Below are 21461 nucleotides of genomic sequence, written 5' to 3'. Positions count from 1 at the left end.
TCAATGACACAGATGCACGTTTATTCTGTCCCACACCAAACCCATATTCTTGTACAAATTCCAGGTATCCTGGTTTAATGCCTTGAGTTAGAACCCTCACGTTTCTGGGTTTAAGGTCATCTTAGGATCCAGAACACCCTACCTGGGTGTAAACCCTCCTTTCACTTAAAAAAGGGAACGAGACTATGTCAATAATGGAACTGAGAATCAGGACTCATCAAATTCAAGATGCTCACAAAGTGGTCCAGGGGAGCTCAGTGTAACAGAGCAGCCAGGAAGAGGGTGAGGGAAAATAACCCCAAATTGGTGGCTAGGCCAAAGGCACCACTGTAGGGGTTGGTTTTGTCTGGAAAGTGGGTTTTGCCAGGCACGCTGCGCTGTGGGTGGTCGGCGTTGTTCCAAGAGGTGCTGTCTCCCATGACCTGTTTCTCAGCTTCAGGTGAGGACATCAAGTTCACACCTGGTTGCCTTGGAGTTCCTGGCCGCTTGCAAGGGATCTTGTTCTTGGGACGGGAAGTGCCCACTTCACTGCCTGAAACCAGGGCCTCTCTGTCAGGGTTGTTGTTGGCAGCAGGCACACTGGCGTCAGTCATAGAGGGGTTGGCTGAGCCAGTGGCAAAAGTGTCATTCTCCTTGGTCGTAATATAGGGGATGGGAAGAACGGTGTTGGCTGGAGGTGTGCTGCCACCAGCTACGAAGTTCTCACCACCTGTGGCAACTACGTTGGTGGCTCCAGGGCTGCTTGGCCCTGAAAGTCCAGGACGTGGGCTGTGTTTGGAAGTGGTGCCCTGGGAGTGGACAAAATGGCTGTGGCCTACATTGGTGCTTTCTGCAGTACCTGTTGCAGGAGAGTGAGTAGACCCATGTCTCTCTGTGGTGAAGACACCAGTGTTGGAATGGTCACCACCTAGGACAACAGTGCTTCGTGGGGACTGTGTGGATGCACCTTGATGCTCTTTGTAAGCTGTGAAATGCTCCCTAGGGCTGATGTCTTTTTCTTCCTCCTCACACTCTACATCGTCATCGTGGGCTGCTCCCACAACGTCATTGGTGTTGGTTGCTTCAAAGGAGAAGGAGGAGGAGGACAAAGTGGTGGTAGCTGTCACATTCCTCTTGGGAACTATGATGGGGACCAGCACAACAACGTTGCCGTGATTGCTGGATGAGGTGTTGCCAGCTCCTGGCAAGTTGTTCCTGTCCAAGTTCGTGGTAGATGGGGAGCCACCTGTTGCGTGGTGTTCAGACGCTGTATCACCTATAGGAGAGGCTGTCTCAACCTCATAATAGCCAGTAAACAAGTCATCATAGAACTCTTGCTCATCCACAGCGACTTCACCAGGGTGAAGGGAAGTTGTCACAGGGTTGCCTGCAGTGGTATTGTTTTCATGGCCCGTCGTGTTGTCTGCAAGGATGTCATTGTGGTCCACCGTTGATGTCTTATTACTGGCATGGCTCCCAGGAGATGGGACTGCTTCGTCTTCCTCATTCTTGTAGCCACAGGCAGGGCTTGCTGCATTGCCAGGTGTGGAGGCAGCGGTAGCTGAGCACTCTTCATCCTCAGAGAGGTCAGGAGACTCGTCAGAGACTCTAAATTCCGTCACCACACCGTTCACAATGCGTGTGTTGCAGAGGTTGCCTTGGCAACACAGGATTTCAGCATCATCGATCTCCTGCACTAAGGCCAGAAGAGAACTATGGCACATGGCTTCGGACGCACACCCTTTGAAGGTCATAATGCCCAGATCCTTATGGCCTGCGGGTAGAGAAGAGGGAAAGATCAGTATTTCAAGGGCCACAAGCATATTGGGACGATAGGCCTTCCAGGTCATAGAAAAGCCCTGCTCTATGAGACTTGGTCTCTTGGAAGGAACTTCTGCAGCTCAATTACCATTACCACCTGGGGTTTGGGAGCAGGGGAGGTCCAGAAAGAGGAGCAGCAGTGGGGAAGATGATCTGAATTCAGGGTCAGATCCAGGATTTCAGCTCACAATAGGTAAGAGGCGGTCAATGGGGGCCCTGTGCGTTCAGGGAGTAAAGCGTGCAGGCCAACTGGAAAGACACTCAACAGTCCACAGAAAAGTCAACAGAAAAGAAAGAAAGCTTGGCTCCCCCCACCTTCCGGACTACCCTAACCACGTGCAGAAGACTTTCCTGTTTCAATGGGGAGGGGGGGGGGAGAGGAAGATCCGAGTTCAAAGCGATCTGAATTCAACAGGATTGACAATGGAATAAAGAAAGTAAGTGCAGACTCTTCCCTACTTAGAAACTCTTCAGAGACTATAGCAGGAGAACCACCCAAAGCACAGGGAAGAGCTGGCATAATCGGAGGGGACGTCAGATGGGAAACCCATAGTTATTCCTCCATTTATCCTGGCCTCAACCATGAGCAGGGTGGAAGAGGACCATTTTACCAGCCCTATGGAACTTTTGGTCTCAGTTGGTAGCTCATTCCACCAGACAGCAGCCAAGACCAAGGAAGCTCTGGTTTTGGTTGTGGCCAACCAGATTTCTCTAGGGCCAGGGATCACCAGCAGATTTGTATTTGCAGATTATAGCTCTCTTTGGGGGACATACTGGGAAAGGCAGTCCCATAGGTACACAGGGCCTTGAAGTTTGATGCCAACACCTTGATTTAGAACTTCACTGATAGCCAATGTAGCTGATGGAGGGCAGGTTGGATATGGGCCCTCCACAGGTACTTTGTAAGGAATTGTGCAGCCGCATTCTGCACCAGCTGTAACTTCTTGACTATAGCTAAGGGCAGGTCTGTGTGAGTAGCATGTGTAGCCTAGCCAAGAGATCCAAGGTTCGTCTGGTAGCCAGGCACGGGCCACTTGGAGGTGGTCTGCCATTTCCTGCCTCTGCTTCATGATCCCTAGTGTTCGTTGGACTACCACCCAAAACCTTGGAGGTCTCCCATCCAAATACTAGTCAGAGTCAGCCCTGCTTAGCTTCTGAAATGACTCGGGATCAGGCTTGCCTGGGCTATCCAGGTAAGGGATGAACATGCCAAGAACTCTCTCCATGGAATCTGTGGCTCTGTCTCCCAATGTCTCCTCTGGACACAGTGTCCGGGAATGTCTTGTGAAGGCATCTTTGCCCAGCTAGGGAGCCGTGCAGTTCCACACTCACCTTTGCGGCTCTTGCCGATCCCTTCCAGGCACATGTTATGGAGGCCAGTGCACTGCACCGTCGAGGGGGTTGTGTCGGAGCATCCGGACTCTCTGCCATCCCCATCTGCACAGCTGTAGCACTCTAGGCCGTTGGTTGCCTGGCTCTGCAGGTGCAAATCTGGAAGGAAGACGAGGGTGAAGTCAGAGAAGCGGCCTTGAGGCACAATAAAATCAGAGTCCAGTAGCGCCTTTAAGACCAACAAAGATTTATTCAAGGTATGAGCTTTCGAGTGCAAGCACTCTTTGTCAGACTATGAACTCCTTAGGCAGTTTAACTAGAGGCAGAGGACATGACTGGCTGACTGAGGGTTATCCCTTAGAGCAGGGGTAGTCAACCTGTGGTCCTCCAGATGTCCATGGACTGCAATTCCCATGAGCCCCTGCCAGCAAATGCTGGCAGGGGCTCATGGGAATTGTAGTCCATGGACATCTGGAGGACCACAGGTTGACTACTCCTGCCTTAGAGGGTGCCTGCTGTGGGGAGAGAAAGGGAAGGCGATCGCAAGCCATTTAGAGTCCCCTTCTCTTAAAGGGGGGTATAAAAACCAACTCTTTTTCCCCCTTCTAATTGATGACAGCTTATGTGACAAAATAGGTATTTCATCAGATCAGTTTCCAGGCCTGCCATAAACTCTTTGGATTCCCCTTCTGACATTTTTCAATCTTTGCCCCCCTTCAAATGTGCCAGCCCCCTCCCCCCCATGGGGCCCTAGGACCTCTGTTGAGAATGACTACATTACACAATGTCTTAAATACACAGAAGTTCTCCTCACTGCTATTCAAACCTGGCTCCCCTGCTCAACCAGTCGTTTTAAAGGAGAAGCCAGGTACTTAAGGGATGCCTATATTTTCCTGACAATGAAGAGAGGCAACAGGAAGGACACAAGTTTGTTTGACATATGGTGTTGGAGGAGAGTCCTATGGATACCAGGGCTGAAAAATGCATGCCAGAAGGAGTGCTGGCACAAGATCCTCTCCGCTACCCCGTGTCCAAGTCAGAGGGTTGCTTGCCTGGCGTGAAGCTGTTGCAGAGCGGCGTGTCACAGCAGCTGGCGTGGATGGTACGGGAGCCCGAGTAGAAGCTCAGCGTGTCCTGGCAACTCGGGAGGTTGGCGCACCCCCGTAGCTTCATGTTGGCAAGCTGACCTGCAGGGATCACAGGACAGGGTTGATATTGTTGGCTGAGCTTAAATGTGTAAAAAGAGGTAGAGCTGCTTAAAATAATAGGACTATTTTATTTAGAAGAGGAACAACTTTGGAAAGAAATAAAAGAGAGAGGGAGAGAGAGAGAGAGAGTCAGTCCACTCCTAACTGACTAACTGTTCTGTCTGTTGTTCTGGAGGCAAGCAGGGAGGAAGTGTATTCCACTTCAATCTCCAACTGAATCAATCAGGACACAGGAGGAATGTATTAGAAAAAAAAAACCAGGAAGTTCCTAATCAAACTATGCTAAATACACATCTCTTCCACTGCCCCTGTAGGACATTGTTCGTATGCAACAGATGTTGCATATTTCAACAGACAAAGCAGGGGTCCCATATACCCATGGATGCAGCACCTCTCCAACTCCTACATGGGCTACCATGTAAACAGCTGCATCCATGTAAACAAGCAGAAGAGGAGAGCCAGCAAAGTGACCAACATCCAGGTCAGGTCTAGAGTTCTCCTGGAATTACACCTGACTATACACAGGGGTTGCCAAACTGTGGACTACAATTCCCATGAGCCTCTGCCATGTTGGCCATCCATGTAGTTCATGCTGGCAGGGGCCCATGGGAATTGTAGTCCACAAACATCTAGAGAGCCACAGTTTGGCCACCCCTGGACTATAGGGATCAGTTCTGGAAGAAATGGCAGCTTCAAAGGGGTGGGCTCTAAAACATCACATCCCTGCTAAGATTCTTCCCTTCCCCAGACTCCTAACTCCCCAAACTCTGCCCCCCCCCTAATCTCTAGGAATAGAGGCTACAAAGTCTATCCTCCTGTACTCACTCAACCTTTAAGCCCAGATCTTCTGCTAGACTGCTCACAAACAGAGCAATGTGTTCCAGGATCAAAACTCGCCTCCTACTAGTTTACACAGTCATTTTAAGGCTTGTTAAATAGGAAAGTGTTATAAGATATTATTTATTAAGAGCACAATGTCCCAGGAGCTTCATGCATGGGTGCTTATTACAGGTGTGGCACATACTGAGGAAGTAGGTCAAGGGAGGCTGGCCTTTCCCAAAATGTCAATGAATAATAGAAATGACTTTGGAAAATGGGGCATTCCCCTGTGGGGAGGTCAGGATTTCTTACCTAGAGAAGGCAAATGCTATGGTGGTTTCAACAAGAGCAAATCTCACTGCTAACTTTGATTCATCAACCATTTAAACTTGACAGATTGACTGCTCTACTGATCAGCAGTTAAGTTTAAATGGCCAGCAGCCATTTAAACACTCCCTTTCACTCCCCCCTTCCAAAGGAAAGGAAGCAAAAGGGACTGCTGGAATAGCTGCAATCCAGTGAGCTCTGCAGCATGGGGGCAGTTCAAACCAGGCCCAATAGCAGAGCCCAAGATCCTGTGGAGAGACTACTCTCTGTAAGATTAGCTGTTTGATGGCATTTAAATAGATCTCAGTGAATTTAGTGGCTGGGAGGCAAAAAATTGCTTTCCAGAATATTCTCTGAATGCTAGTACCACAGCACTATCGGGATTTGGGAATCTCCACAAATGCTGATATTTTTTGTGCCCAATATACCTGAACCTGAAAATACTGGCTATAGTTTGTTTGTTTTTTGCACATGCCTATTTGTGATAAGGGGAGTCTTCTTTAGTTTAGACTTCTCTATGTTCTTTTTAAGGGAAACCTGAATATGAATTGAATCTAGCTGGATAGAGTTAAGTTTATCTTTTTTTTTTTTTTTTGCAAATTACTTTTTGGGAGATTTATTTACTGTGCTCAGTAACATGCTTCTATGACTGGGCAAAATCTGAATTTGAATTGAATCTAGCTGGATAGATTTAAGGGTCTTTTTTTTTGACAAAATACTTTTTGGGAGATTTATTTACTGCACTCAGTAACCTGCTTCTATGACTGGGCAAAATCTGCTATATTAACCAAAGATCCAATATTAATTTGTGTTATGACATTCCTGGCTCAACCACAGAATCTATTTGCAACATTGCGAGCAAGAATATATTAAGAGGAAGTGCCTCAGAGCATGTGCAGAGGGCATATTTCCATCATTGTTTGGAAACAGTATCACATTTAGAATTAAAAATCAAGGCTTGCTTTTAGCTAAACCAAAGACTGGTGCATCTCTTTTTTACAACCTAAAGAATTTTGATCGTCAAAAATGCTCATCAAAGGGAAGGCGCCTTCCCAAGAGTCTCCAAATTCCCATGTTTGGGAGTGATCCCAACCAATGAGGGGACTTGTATGAAGCACGTCAGAAAATCACATAGCCAATCAAATCTGGCTCTATGAAGGTGGCTGGGAGGCAAAAAAAATTGCCAAGCCCTATGAAGATAGGTTAAGGGATTTGGGAATGTTCAGCCTGGAGAAAAGGAGGTTGAGAGGGGACATGATAGCCCTCTTTAAGTATTTGAAAGGTTGTCACTTGGAGGAGGGCAGGATGCTGTTTCCGTTGGCTGCAGAGGAGAGGACACGCAGTAATGGGTTTAAACTACAAGTACAATGATATAGGCTAGATATCAGGAAAAAAAATTCATAGTCAGAGTAATTCATCAGTGGAATAGGCTGCCTAAGGAGGTGGTGAGCTCCCCCTCACTGGCAGTCTTCAAGCAAAGGTTGGATACACACTTTTCTTGGATGCTTTAGGATGCTTAGGGCTGATCCTGCGTTGAGCAGGGGGTTGGACTAGATGGCCTATGTGGTCCCTTCCAACTCTATGATTCTATGATTCTAAGGTATTATGGAAGGCCAGCAAAGCCAATCTTTTGCCCTCAGTTGAAGAACTTCAGCAGGGAAGGGAATGCTGACTTCATACCAAGGACATTCCTCATCTCGCCACACTGTGTGGTGGTAGCATTGCTGTGGCTCGGTGTGCCAAGATGGGGAGTGTTAACGGTAGCACTGCTGATTTTCAAGTGTGGATTGCAGATCTCTCAGAATTCCAAGTGAGCTCCAGATTACAGAGTTCAGTTCCCTTGGAGAAAATGGCTGCTTTGGACGTGGTGGCGTTACATCCTGCTGAGCTCTCCTCCTTAATTCCTGGCTAGTTCAGGCCATATCTCCACCTCTCCAGGATATTTTCCAACCTGTAACTGGCAACCCTTTTAGTTTTGGATGTCAGCAATCTGTTCTGTTCAGTTCCCTCATTTGTGAGTTCCTTCTGTTTGAGAGGTGGGGTGTCTGTCCGACATGTGTTTTACAGCTTGTAGTGGTTGATTTGATATTACATTATGTCTAGAATCAAATCACACAGAGCTATGCTGGACATAAGGTAAAGGTAAAGGTATCCCCTGTGCAAGCACCGAGTCATGTCTGACCCTTGGGGTGACGCCCTCCAGCGTTTTCATGGCAGACTCAATACGGGGTGGTTTGCCAGTGCCTTCCCCAGTCATTACCGTTTACCCCCCAGCAAGCTGGGTACTCATTTTACCGACCTCGGAAGGATGGAAGGCTGAATCAACCTTGAGCCGGCTGCTGGGATTGAACTCCCAGCCTCATGGGCAAAGCTTTCAGACGGTTGCCTTACCACTCTGCGCCACAAGAGGCTCATATGCTGGACATAAATTGATGTAATTTTGAATCAGCCACTAGAGGGGGCAAAAGAGCAAAACGTTTTCTCATGCCCTGGAAAACCTGGACGATTTGGACAGCTTTTGGATGTAGAGGCTATAAAAATAAATGATAAACTCCATCCTGTCTTTCTAGTTCCACCAAGCATGTCTCTACTTTCTACCCAACAATTATTTATTTATTTGACTAGCCTGGAAAACCGATGCAGTATTAAAGACAGCAGGCGCTAGCGGAAGAAAAGCAGGGGTGGGGGCAGGCCACCGGAGGCACAGAAAGGTCTCCTGCCCCCTCACCCACCTCCCAGCCCAGAAGGTGGTGGGGTGGAGGCCCGTCGGTGTGGGGGCAACAGGAGCTGTGGGGTCGGTGGGAAGCTGCCGGCTTACCCATTAGCTTACCCATTACAGGCATGACAGCATCTCCCCCACTGCCCCACTCCCCCATTGCCACCCTCTGTCATTGAAGGGCTGCTCCCCAAATTCCAGCCCCGGCAAGGCCAATAACATGACTGACCATGTCAAACACGGCTGATAATTCAAGCTATACAAGTATGGCTGATCCACCCCTATCCAGCTGCCCTTGACAGCTCCTCTCCTCCCAAAATGGACTGCCATTCAGCCCTTTCCTGCCACCTCCTCTGTCCTATCTCTTATCCCAGAAATCCCATTGTTGTCCCTCCTACTTACCCGTGTTCCCGGTGACATCAAGATTCACACATTGATCCTGGTCCCCCACACAGCTGATCTGACTGCGGGCACCTTCGGGGCACCACGGGCCCTGGGTGGCACAGGTGTGGCAGCGCATGTGGTTGGCAGGGGGTCGATGGGAGACTGCAGAGAGACAGACAGGGGATGAACTAGATGGCCTGGATGGACCCTTCCCCACTCCAGGATTCTATGAGCCTAGTTTAGCAGTGGGATGGGCTGCCTAGGGAGGTGGTGAACTCCCCCTCACTGGCAGTCTTCAAGCAGCGGCTGGACATTTGAGTATCCTGGATGCTTTCAACTGATCCTGCATTGAGCAGGGGGTTGGACAAGATGGCCTCGATGGCCCCTTCCCACTCTAGGATTCTATGAGTTTAGTTCAGCAGTGGGATGGGCTGCCTGTGGGGACCTCCCCCTCACTGGTGGTCTTCAAGCAGCAGCTGGACAATTCAGTATCCTGGTTGCTTTAGGCTGATCCTGCATTGAGCATGGGGTAGGACTAGATGGCCTGGATGACCCCTTCCCACTCTAGGATTCTATGATTCTAAAACATGTGTGGAATGGAGTGGGGGGACCCTGAAACAATAGAAACACACGAGGAAAGAGAGAATGCTGGAAAGCCCTTGATGTCTACAAATGCCTTCATCTCAGCCCAACCCTTTCATACCTTTTTGGGATTCTACAGTAGATGAATCTGTGTGATAACTTCAACGTGCCATGACCTTCCCTGAGAAATTTCACCTGCTCACTCATCTTAAAAATCTCAGTTGTGTCTGAACGGAACCCCTCCCTTCTCATTTCAGTTCTGGGTGCCAGCAAAAGGACTCACCAAAATAGGTCTCATTGTTACATCTGTCCTCAGAGCAGAACCTCGACTGATATGAAAGAGACATCATATGTGAATTCAGGGAGACGGATTGATGCGGGTACAGCTGGCGGGCACAGCCTTTTTTAATCGTCTGGAAGTCCATGAATGCTGGAAAACAAAGATATCGTTCAGGTGGTGCCTTGTTACTAACTCATCCCCACTACCTGGAGCACAGATCTGGATTTCTTTTTCTCCCCATGTTCCAAGCTGTTGACATGTTTGCTCCAGGAGGTGGCAACCAGCTAGCTAGGGGGTGGGCAAAGCAGAATTAGGCTTGCAGTGCTACAGCGGGCCTGTGCTGTCACATTGCTCAATAATTACATTGAGAAAATACTGGAATATAAATGTCCAGTATGCTCTAATTAGGTAAGCCTAGAGCACGGGTAGTCAAACTGCGGACCTCCAGATGTCCATGGACTACAATTCCCATGAGCCCCCTGCCAGCGAATGCTGGCAGGGGGCTCATGGGAATAGTAGTCCATGGACATTTGGAGGGCCGCAGTTTGACTACCCCTGGCCTAGAGCCTCCACAGACAAGATCCGTGCATGCACTTTTCCCTTCCTCTGCAGCTTGATAAAGTGGGGATCCCCTGTCTGCTTGTTCTTCACTGCATTCAGCAAGGTTTGAAAAGAACCAAATCCACCAATCAGCAGTAGGTTTGCCAGGTTACAGGAAATTATAACCATTGAGTTCCCGGTGATCCCTAGAGCTACCCAAAGGCAACAAAGGATTTGCCAGAAACTCTATCGATTGGCCAACAAGTTTTGTTTATCCAGTATGTCCTGTACTTTTGTTGAAACCATCTGGCAACCTACCAACAGCTCCTGTTTGCATTCAGCCCTCCCCCCTTCAGTTGTCGAACATGGCTGCTTCCATTTTTTTTAAATCTGTTTGCAGAAGAAATGATCCTTTACAAGGAAGGCCTTCAAGCGTCTGCAGATCGTACGTACAAACTGAAGCCTTGCGGACAGAGGTGGTGCAGCTGGCCCAGGGGTCTTTGCACGTGACGATTTCTCCAACGCAGTCATATTCTCCTTGGCACGTATTGCACTGCAGGCAAAAAGCTAGAAGAGAATTCATTGTGAAGACATTATTATTGTAAGGTATATTGGGTACTCATATGCCTGGGAGACAGGCATGCATTGAAATATTTTAATTAAAATAAATATTTTTTCTCTCTCCTATCCCGCAAAGGGATTATGCTCTGCTTTGTACCCTTACAACAATCCTGTGAGGTAGGTTAGGCTCAGAGAAAGTGAGAAATCCTTGTGGCAGAGTCAGGATTTGAACCTGGGCTCCCCAGTCTACCTTAGCTTCTACTCTACATTTACACATCTTCAGTAGCACTAGAATAGACATCCAATTCCTGCTGTAGCTCGATGGACAGGCAAACATTCAATTCGGAAACCCATCCCCCCCCATGGGGAGAGGTTGATTGTGAAAGCAACACCAGGTAGATGCCTGTCTGTCTGTCTGTCTGTCTGTCTGTCTGTCTGTCTGTTTGTCTTTTTGTCTGTCAAAGAGCAGTCAAAGCCCCAAACCTGCCATCACGATTAAAGTTGGCAATCCGCCTAGCCCTTAAGGACTGCCTTGGAATGATGTCTCTTGCCAGCAAGCTCCTCCTTATGAAACCATTCCATTGCAAGCCACAGGTACTATTTCTGGCATTTCAATTTGCAAGATTGATTCTGCTTGCTTGCTCATTCCTTAATGTTCAAACTTTTGGACTTGGCTTGGTCCTGAGTGCCTCCAGAGAAATAAAGCTGCAGAGTAACAGAGTGGTTTGAAAGTTTGCAGTTATTAGTTACCTTTGTGGAAGAGACACAGATCAAGACTCACAGGGCTTTAAGGTTTAAAAGAGGGAATCTTTACTAGGAAAGATTATTTGCCAATAGATATCATATTCATCTACTTCAGTCTATTTCAGAGCAGCAGGCTTTATGCTGTATTTAAATAAAATCAATCAATCTACCTCAATCTCCTTACTGAAGCACAGTAAAAGATAGTTACGAAGAAAACACAAGCTTAAAAGATTGTTACGAAGAAAACACATTGCAAGCCCCTATGGCTGGCTCAAGCAGACTAAATACCTACACATCAGGAGTTGGAGACAGCAGAGAGTCTTAATAGCTGCTCCTTGCTTCTGTAAAAGCACACACAAAACAGCCTTGTCATCAGCTTTGATATATTACAGCTGAGAAAGAATTCCAGTTGTGATCCCAAAACCCCAAATGGATCCCATCAGCCTTGCATTTTGTTTCTGTTTTGTGGACAAGTCACAATTGATTCATGGTGACCCCATTGGATTTCATGGGCAAGAGATAGTCAGAGACGATTCATCACTGCCTGCCTCTGTTGAACAATTTTGGTATTCCTTGAAGTCTCCCATCCAAATATTATCCAGGGTTGACCCACTTTGCTTCTGAGTTCTGCCAATATTGGACCACCAGGCCATAAAAGATTGCTACCATCTCTGTTTCTGGAGTCCAAGGCAGGGTGAAAGACCAGGAGGTATCTGTGAGGCAACAGATGCTTCATGCCTTGCTTTAGTTATCCATTGTAATTTTTGCTCAATGTTCATGCCGGTAAATTGCCTGCCAAGGCAGCAATTCATAAATTCTTCCTTGGGAGCAGTTTCCACTTACATCAACAGGACTAAGGAGTAAACAAGGTTAAGAACAGGATGCCACATTGAGAAGTGCCACGGAAATGTCGCCGGATGTAAACATCTGGAGCAAATCACTGTCTGAGGTATTTTGGCAGAAGCCCAGAAGAATTTTCTTTGAAAAGTGCAGTAAAATACCTCAAGGAGCATTAGGAAAATCTCTAGACTGTCGCCAAGTTTATGGGGGGAGGAGGAAATCAGAATAAATTTGCAGGCCCCACTTTGAATGAAACAACCGAGGAACTTGGAAAGCAAACGGATTTGTGAAATTTCTGCATATCCCCAAGAGTAACAATAAATAACATCCTATCCACAACAGACCATGCATCCTTGAGTTTATCTTTACCTTGGCTTAGGAGGACGAATAGCAGCGAAACTGCCAGAACCTTGGCCATCTTGAGGCACCTCTAAGTTCCCCCTCGGTGTCCTTTCCCCTCTTCGAGACCAGCTGTCAAGCACTGCCTGTCATAACTTCGTAAACTTCCACTCCCAAGCCTTCCTTTCCATAGGGCCCAGCCTCAAGCAAGGTGTCTCAATTGGTCTCTGTCCAGGATCCGCCTCCTTTCCCAATGGGTGGAAGGAGATAGTCCTAATTAACCTGTGAGAGAAAACAACACCAGGACACACGCTGGATGGGACCCACCCGGTATCAAGGTGAGTCACAGCTGGGATTTCAGAGCCGCTGGGAGCATCCCGAAGGAGAGACGAGAAGAAGGTTGGCGTCACGTCTCAGGAATCTGATCCATCCGGTAGAGAAAGAAAAGCTGGCCAAGGCAGAGAGAGGAAAGAGGGGAGAAACCATGCCAGAGAGAAGGAGAAAGGCTGAAAAGAGTGCCAAAGTGGGGGTGGAGGAGCAATTCTCAGGATAGGATTGGGGAAACCAGGTTTCATATTCCCAGCTCAGGCATCAAGCTACCTGAATAAATTTGGACCAATTATATGTATTGTTTTATGTACTGTTCTTTGTTCCTATGTAAACTGCCCTGAGCCTTCGAGGAGGGCGTAAATAGATAGATAGATAGATAGATAGATAGATAGATAGATAGATAGATAGATAGATAGATAGATAGATAGATAGATAGATAGATAGACAGACAGACAGACAGACAGACAGGCAGACAGGCAGGCAGGCAGACAGGCAGGTAGGTAGGAAGGTAGGAAGGTAGGTAGGTGACAGACAGACAGACAGACAGACAGACAGACAGACAGACAGACAGACAGATAGATAGATAGATAGATAGATAGATAGATAACTCTCTGTTATCTCAAAGTACCCCACCATGTGGTTGTTTTGAAACAATGAGGAAAGACCAGGCATTCCTTTGGTGGTGGTGAGGAAACAACAAACTGGCCCTCAGAAAGGAAAGGGGGTTTCATCTCAGGCTACGGAGACCAAATCCCACCTATTCCTCTTAATTATTTCCACAAGCAGAGATGACTCCATGTTTTAGGATATACAATGTTTTCAGATTGGAAGCCCTCAGTGGGTTCTCTCCACAGAGACTATCTTCCCCAGAAAAAGTCGAACTCTCATGTACTGCCACCACCCTGAATCAGCTGTCCGTTCAGGTTTTCCAACAAAAGGAAGGGTAACCCACAGAATAATTTAGGGAATGTGCCAGGGCAATTGCTTCACTTTTCCAGTGTCTGGTGCCAGTCATGTGCACATGCCTCAATACATAATCAATAGCATAATTTTCCATCTGAGTGTAATTTGAAATGAGTTTCTTTTCTCTGCAGCCTAGGTAACTAGTAGAAATATATTAGTCCATGAGCAGATATACTGAATGCTTTTTTTTCTAACTGGAAGGAAGGAAGGTAAAATGACAGAGAAATAATGCTTGGTTTAGTCTTCTTTTATCTTAATCTTTCCACAAGAAAAAAAAAATGCCTATCTCCTTGTTCAGCCCTAGATACAATTATCAGTAACAAAATAAAGTGATAATAAAAGACAACGAAAAGCTGAAGCCAAGTAAGTGAAGCGAGTAGCAATGTTCTTCAAAGCCAGGTTGTCTTCACTTAAACACCAAAAACAACAGATAAAAAAAGGAGAATTAAAACAATTAAAACGGAGGAGCTTTAGTGAGCTCTGCCCCTTCCTCTCCCTAGCGACTCAAGAGTATGGAAGTTCCAATACAATTGTGTGTTTTTTCTCTCTCTACAAGCTGTACCTGAGAGTCTACACCAGGTGTCCCCAAACTTTTTGACCTTTGGCAACTTTGGAATATTGACATTGATGAGCATGACCTCCAAATAGCTGCCACATGAGGGGAAGCTGAAACCAAAATGTCTTCTGCAGGAGGCGGAGCCCAAAAGAAGAGCTTGGACGTTTCTCCCTGGTGCTTTTCTTCTTCTTCTTTTTTTTTACTTATAATGGTTTTGTTAAGTGTGTGGGAGGCATGTATTCAGGGCACAATCAGGTGATATTCAAATGCAATTGTTACTGGCAAATGAGAGGACAAGAAAAATACCATAGATGTCAAAAGGTGTATCCTGTAATTGTCCAGTTGGTCAGCCTTTTCCTGACTCTGTATGATAACTTAATTCAGCTCTGTGTGTGGGTAGACCTCAGTTCTTCTTCAACTCTCTTTTTTTTAAGTGAAAAAAACCTTGGGAATGCACTCTTGTAGAGCAAAGAAGAGACACGCAGACTCAAGACAATGGGTGTCATAGAGTGGCCAGGTGTCCCATGGCAGATGGCAGGGGAAAATTTATTTGGTGGTGAGGGTCCTTGCTGGCAATGCACTGACATCACTTCCTGTCCACCCTGAAAAAAATGATCAGTGTGTCACCAGTAATACTGGAGACACTCTAGCACAGCTTTTCTCAACCTTTTTTTTAATCATTGAGAACCTCCTGAAACATTCTTCAGGCTTCAAGAAACCCCAGAGGTGGCACAATTGTTGCACATGCTGGAGGATTCGGGTTCTTTCGTGTTGGTCCCATCTAGTCCAGAGGGGTTGCTGGGGCATCGGAGATGGCAAGCTAATTTGACAGCTTGCCAATGAAGCACAATACTGGCAGCTCATTGTCAGGCACGAGTGCACACAGCTGAAGGCCTTTCAACAGATGAGGATTGAGTATAGCTGTACAAAAGCAAGGCCAAAGGGCCAACCCAGGCTGCATTTCAGGTGGAATGGATCTTCACCTTTTCTGTGGGTACAACAGCAGCCCTAGTTTCATCTTCTTCTTCATCATCATCATCAATCCTCCAATGGTATATAAAACATTAAAATACTGATCAAGCGAAGAACAAATCATGCCATGACCTTTTGTTGGCAGGGCCTTATGGCACAACAAAATTGTCAATAGTATCTCGACTATCGAGATTCATCTCATTGTCGATAGTATCAGGAGGGCAGTTATCCAAAAGGAACACCATCTTAGAAGTGTCAGAAAGGCCTTTCTTGTTTACTAAAAAGGGATGTCCCAGTTTTTGGACATTAGAACCTGTGCAGACCCTTGCCTCTTTTCCCCAGGACTGGGCAGGGCACAGTTCATAAGAGCAAGTTTAGACATGGACACACCAGACTTCTCTCAACATCCAGTTGGGACCGAGCCATTCTGGTTGCAGCACATGTCTATTCCCTGCATGGGCTGGCTGTGCTTGGCCTTTCCTGTCTCTGTTGAAGGTAAACAGAGGCACCCTTGGTCCCAGCCCATCTCAAGGGAACGCTTCCCTTGGCTGTGATGGGGCAATTGTCAAGACACGTGGCAAACAAGGAAGACAGGAGAACTGGTAGGGGAGGATAATTAATGTTTTAGCAAGGCAGGTAGATTGTAGCCTTACTCCAAGTCATTAGATTAGTCACATCCCCTCCCCCCATAAGGGTCATGAGCCCCAGTGAGATGAAATGATCATGAGCAAGGGAATTCAAGCAAAGGCTGGATACACACTTTTCTTGGATGCTTTAGGATGCTTAGGGCTGATCCTGCGTAGAGCAGAGGGTTGGACTAGATGGCCTGTATGGCCCCTTCCAACTCTATGATTCTATGATTCTATGATTCTAATTCTTCCCAGTCTCAGGAAATGCTTTGCCAGGTTTTGAACCATAGAGTAGAAAGGGCCTAGAAGGCCACACAATCCATAACTACTACAAAAGAAACATTGTATTTCATACTTTGTCATATTTCCCACAGATCAATTTATTTAACCACTATTACAATAAGATTAATAATGAGCCTCTTGTGGCGCAGAGTGGTAAGGCAGCCGTCTGAAAGCTTTGCCCATAAGGCTGGGAGTTCAATCCCAGCAGCCGGCTCAAGGTTGACTCAGCCTTCCATCCTTCCGAGGTCGGTAAAATGAGTACCCAGCTTGCTGGGGGGTAAACGGTCATGACTGGGGAAGGCACTGGCAAACCACCCCGTATTGAGTCTGCCATGAAAACGCTGGAGGGTGTCACCCCAAGGGTCAGACATGACTCGGTGCTTGCACAGGGGATACCTTTACCTTTACCTTTACAATAAGATTTAATGTTGATTTTCAAGATCTGGAACAGGTAGCTACTGGGCCTGTTTTAATTGAATTTGAAACTACTTTATTTCATGCTAAAGCTCATCTTCAGGGGCAAATATACAAACTTTGGTTAAAATATGAAACTGAGAGTGAACAGGTTAATGACTTTAATTAAATGAATGCAGAATTTGAAATGAAATGTTCCTCTGGAAAAGCAGGATCTATTGTGGGGCAAAATGGTACAATGCAGTAAACGTCAGTTGTTAAGGGATAATTGGTATAAAATGTTTTATAGATGGTATATAACACCTCAACTAATCAGTAAAATATCTAATTAATATGATGATAAGTGCTGGAGATACAGGTTGGTTCCTTTTATCATATGTGGTGGAGTTGTAAAAAAATCACAAAATTTTGGATCAAAATTCATAGTATTTTAGAAACAACGTTGAATATTAAATTCTCTATATTACATGCTAATAAGTGTGATGCCAGATAATATTTCCAAAAATGCTCAAGATTTTTTTTTCATGCAACTATAGCGGCAAGGATACTTATAGCCAAAACCTGGAAACAACAAGAGTTACCAAAGATTACAGACTGGTTAGAAAAACGGAGAATTATCTAAAATGGCTAAGTTGACCAGCCTGATCAAGGGCATTACTACACAGACTATGTAGCTAGATAGTAAACCAATGTATTAGTCAAGTAAGGGTCAATAGCAACCATGCGGGGGATCAATATCTTTTTGTATTTAGCATTTTAACTTTTTTCTTTCCTATCATATTTTATAAATTAATAAACACTGGAAATTCCAGCAATTAAAAAAAAAAACCAATGAATGTAGCATTACTAGTCAATATACCCCAAACAGAAAGTAGTCCAAATCAAAAGCCCAAAATTAGGGTTGCCAACTCTATCTTGAGAAATTCCCGGTGATTTGGGGGCTGTCCATGGGAAGGGACTTATGTTTCTCCTAGCCTCTACAGCAGGGGTTGCCAAACTGTGGCTCTCCAGATGTCCATGGACTACAATTCCTATGAGCCACTGGGCTACCATAAAGGCTACTCTCTGAAGTTGCCATTTTCTACAGGGAAACAAACTCTGTAGTCTGGAGATCAATTTTAATTCTAGGAGCATTCCATGTTACACCTGGGCCCATTCCGCACACAGAGGATAATACACTTTCAATGTGCTTTTGTGGCTGGATTTTCCTGTGCAGAACAAGAAAATCAACTTCTAAAGTGCACTTATCCAATGTGTGCAGAATGGGCCCTGGAGGCTGGTAATCCTACATATAATTGTAGATAACTTGAATGATTGAGCTATCAGCAAGATCGAACTCAGAAGCTTAGCTGAAATATTTTTGCTCAAATAAGAAATTTCATTCAAAAAATGACAGGAAGACATGCCCACCATAAAGGGTCCCACGACCCCCACCCCTGGAGGCCCAAGTGTTCAGATTTCCATGGTTTGTTCTGTATATACAGGATCTACGCATGGCGCAAACACCGGGAGAGAAGTTCAAACACCCCTGTTAGCATCACGCAGCATAAAAATGGGTCTCGTAACCATTGGCTTGCAAGGAGGAAACACACAGCTTACCAACTGGTTTCAACACTCTCCACGCCTTAATTGGACTAAATCCTTTCCTAAGCGGACCCTCAATTAAGTGTTAAGGAATCCAATGGCTAATCAATCCACCGCCGCCTTCAGTAAACTGCTGTCAGATTTCCATCAAAGCTCCTGCCAAATTATCCCTGATTGTTTATTTGAGGCTGCTGTGCTCCACCCTGGAGATGGTCACATTCCACTGGTACCATCAAGCACACTGGTATCATGACTTTAAAGAGGGGAAGCAAGAACCATCACTCTGCAGTGCCACAAGAAAGCACTATTGTACCCAGAAGTGTTCTGCAAAGAGATCCCTCTCAACTTATGTTAGAACTAGGACGTGAACTTGGCTTTAAAAGCGTACTAGAAGAACTCCCCCACCCCCAGACAGCAGCCTTCCCTGCAGGAGCATAGAGGGAGGAGGAGGAAGTGTGGAGGAGGACATGGTGGTGATGGCCAGGAGCCACTGATGACCCCCAGCAGGTGGGGGGAGGTTGGCTCCTAGGTGGCCTGTAAAGCAGGGTTTGGCTGGTGCTGGCTGCAGGAGATGAGGGAGAGCAGGAAGCGTGGCAGGGTGGTTGGAGAGTGCAGCCAGCTCCCCACAAGTTCTCCCTACATAGGGCAGGGAACCAGCAGGAGCAACCTCCCTTCCCCAACAACTCTAGCAGTGTAGGGCAGGGGTAGTCAAACTGCGGCCCTCCAGACGTCCATGGACTACAATTCCCAGGAGCCCCCTGCCAGCAAATGCTGGCAGGGGGCTCCTGGGAATTGTAGTCCATGGACATCTGGAGGGCCGCAGTTTGACTACCCCCGATGTAGGGCATGGAGTTGATGGGAGCCATTCCAATCCATGAGCTCTCAGGGTGCTGGGGGGCCAGAGAGCTGGCAGGAGCTCCTTTTGCACATGTTGGAGAACGACGGGCCCCTGTGGTGGAAGCAGCCACATTCTGCTTGACCATCAGTGCAGGTGGGCTCTCCCAGTGACAGCCAATCTGAGCTCCCCAGGCACTTCCTGATGGGATAGCAGCTGCCCCAAGTGGCCCTTGGGGAGGCCATGCAGTGGTTACTGATGATGTACCAGGTTCTCTGTGTGGCTGTTAGGGAGACAGCCCTCCCTCCAAGGGCCAATCAAAGGGCCTGCACTTTATGTGAAATACCCCAAACATTTTATTATATAGGATATGCAAGGCTTAGTGTGCATGATTTAGCAGCATAAGGAGAATATCCTACAGGGGGCATCAGAGGAGATGTGTTGTTGTCTTTGTTACATTAGGAACCTGCTGATGTTTTTCAAATAATTTCCTGCCATGCCCTGATTGGCTCAGCTGGAGACTTCCTGCTTCTCTGAGTGCATTTCCTTCTGCTTTTCCCCCTAGAAAGAACATTTAAATCAGTTAATCTAACATTTGATTCAGTTAGATTATCTCTCTTCTTTCTTACTCACAAAGTTTGTTTCTCCTCTCAAAAAAACTATTTTATTCTTTTAAGCAACTGGCACTCTACACCTTTGCATATTTTAGAAGTCCTCTGGGGAGAGCCTGTGGCTCATTGGTAGAGGATCTTCTTGGCATGCCGAAGGTCCCGGGTTCAATCTCCAGTTCTCCAGTTCAAAGGATCTGGCAACAGGTGATGAGAAACAGCCACTGTCATAGACCTTGATGAACTCAAGGGCTGGATCTGCATTCATTTTTCCCCCCATTGTCAATCCTGCTGAATTCAGATCAATCTGAATCTGGATCTTCCACCTTCCTTTTTCCCAACTTGAAACAAACATTGCCTTCTGCATTTAATTGTCTGGCTGCTCCCTCCTTCCAGCTTCATTGGGAAAGCTAAGACTGTGGGGGGAGCAGTGGTCAGGTGAAGCTCCAGCCCACATTGAAGAAGCACAAGGCTGGAGAGGGGTTTATTTCCTTCCTTTTGTCTCCTGACTCTACAGCCAAACAAAGTGTGTGTGTGTGTGTGGGGGGGGGGGTGGAGCATGAGGCTGTTTGTTAATGTTTCTTTTCCTAAGCAAGTGAGACGGGCGAGAACGAGGGGAGGGGAAGACAATCCAAAAGGCAAATCTTGTCACATAGAAGTGTGGGCTTTTGGAGCACACTCACTTAAAAAATGAGGGCAAAAATAAATCTTGTGAGGAAATGGCAACCAGGAACCAGTTTTCCTGCAGTTTTTTAATTGATGCCTTGACCAATCTGTGGCAGACTACTGTGCTACGTCAGTGTTGGAGGTGCTGAGAACAGGAAGGAAGTTAATCCAGAAAAACACTTGCAATACTGGGGTTTTTGGAGTGCTTATCTCACATGTAGCAAGGGGAAAGGTAGTATCACCACAGATCAATCACAGGCATTGCAGAGGGAAAATTTAAAGTGCTAAATATCAAAATGGAAATTGAATAAGGTGTAGATTTTTTTAAATTTAGGGTCATGGGGAATAAAAATCCCAGAGCAGATAAATCCATGGTCTAATTCAGTATAAAGCAGATAAATCCATGGTCTAATTCACCTTCCTGCGAGGCAGTAGATGGGCACATGAATCCACCATGGACAGAGTAAGGTGACTGGTTTATCCAATCAGAATGGTCTACTATAGGGCAGAGTCTGCACTTACTTTGTTTATTCCATTGTCAATCCTGTTGAATTCAGATCGCTTTGAACTCGGATCTTCCTCTCCCCCCCCTCCCCATTGAAACAGGAAAGTCTTCTGCACGTGGTTAGGGTAGTTCAGAAAGTGGGGGGAGCCAAGCCTCTTTCTTTCTTTTCTTGAAGTGGGGGGGAGAGAAGCCAAGCAGGGAGCCTCTTTCTTTTCTTGGTGGGGTGGCGAGAGGATCAAAAAAGGCAGAGGAGAGAGGAAAAATCCAGGACGACAGAAGTTGAGAGAAATTAGGGGCTTCTCCTTTAAGACAAGCTTGTCACATGACCAGGTGTAGCCTATCAAAGGTTCTCTACCACAGAGCTTTCTTTCCCAATCCGGATATTGAGGATTAAAAGCACGTACAATAAAGGTAGGGTCACTCCTGATCAATCCTTCTTGCTGCAGAAGGAAAATTTAAATAGCTCAAAATCCAAACGTAAATCGCATTCCGTGTAGAGGGCAGGGACTGAATCGATCTGGGGTTGGAATAAAAGCTCCGTGCAGTTTACACCCAGGATAGCCAAACTGTATCTCTCTGGATGTCCATGGAGTACAATGCCCATTGCTGGCAGGGCTCATGAGAATTGTAGTCCATGGACACCCA

At 46.4% G+C, this 21461-nt stretch overlaps 1 protein-coding gene across 1 annotated transcript; it reads right to left on the bottom strand.

The window, feature by feature from the left end:
- Positions 1 to 12632, bottom strand: LOC143838835 (uncharacterized). The gene is made up of 7 exons (XM_077340743.1): positions 12503 to 12632; positions 10442 to 10555; positions 9452 to 9598; positions 8605 to 8748; positions 4185 to 4319; positions 3133 to 3291; positions 1 to 1753 (listed from the first exon to the last, which is right to left on the bottom strand). Exons 1-7 carry the CDS (start codon positions 12549 to 12551, stop codon positions 255 to 257), a joined length of 2247 nt encoding a protein of 748 aa, XP_077196858.1. The 5' UTR covers positions 12552 to 12632; the 3' UTR covers positions 1 to 254.
- Positions 12633 to 21461: the final 8829 nt, after the last annotated feature.

The sequence above is a fragment of the Paroedura picta genome, chromosome 5, assembly GCF_049243985.1.
Source record: "Paroedura picta isolate Pp20150507F chromosome 5, Ppicta_v3.0, whole genome shotgun sequence".
NCBI classification, from domain to species: domain Eukaryota; kingdom Metazoa; phylum Chordata; class Lepidosauria; order Squamata; family Gekkonidae; genus Paroedura; species Paroedura picta.
The sequence above is the reverse complement of the archived record's forward strand: the minus strand, read 5'-3'. Positions and strand labels throughout refer to the sequence as shown.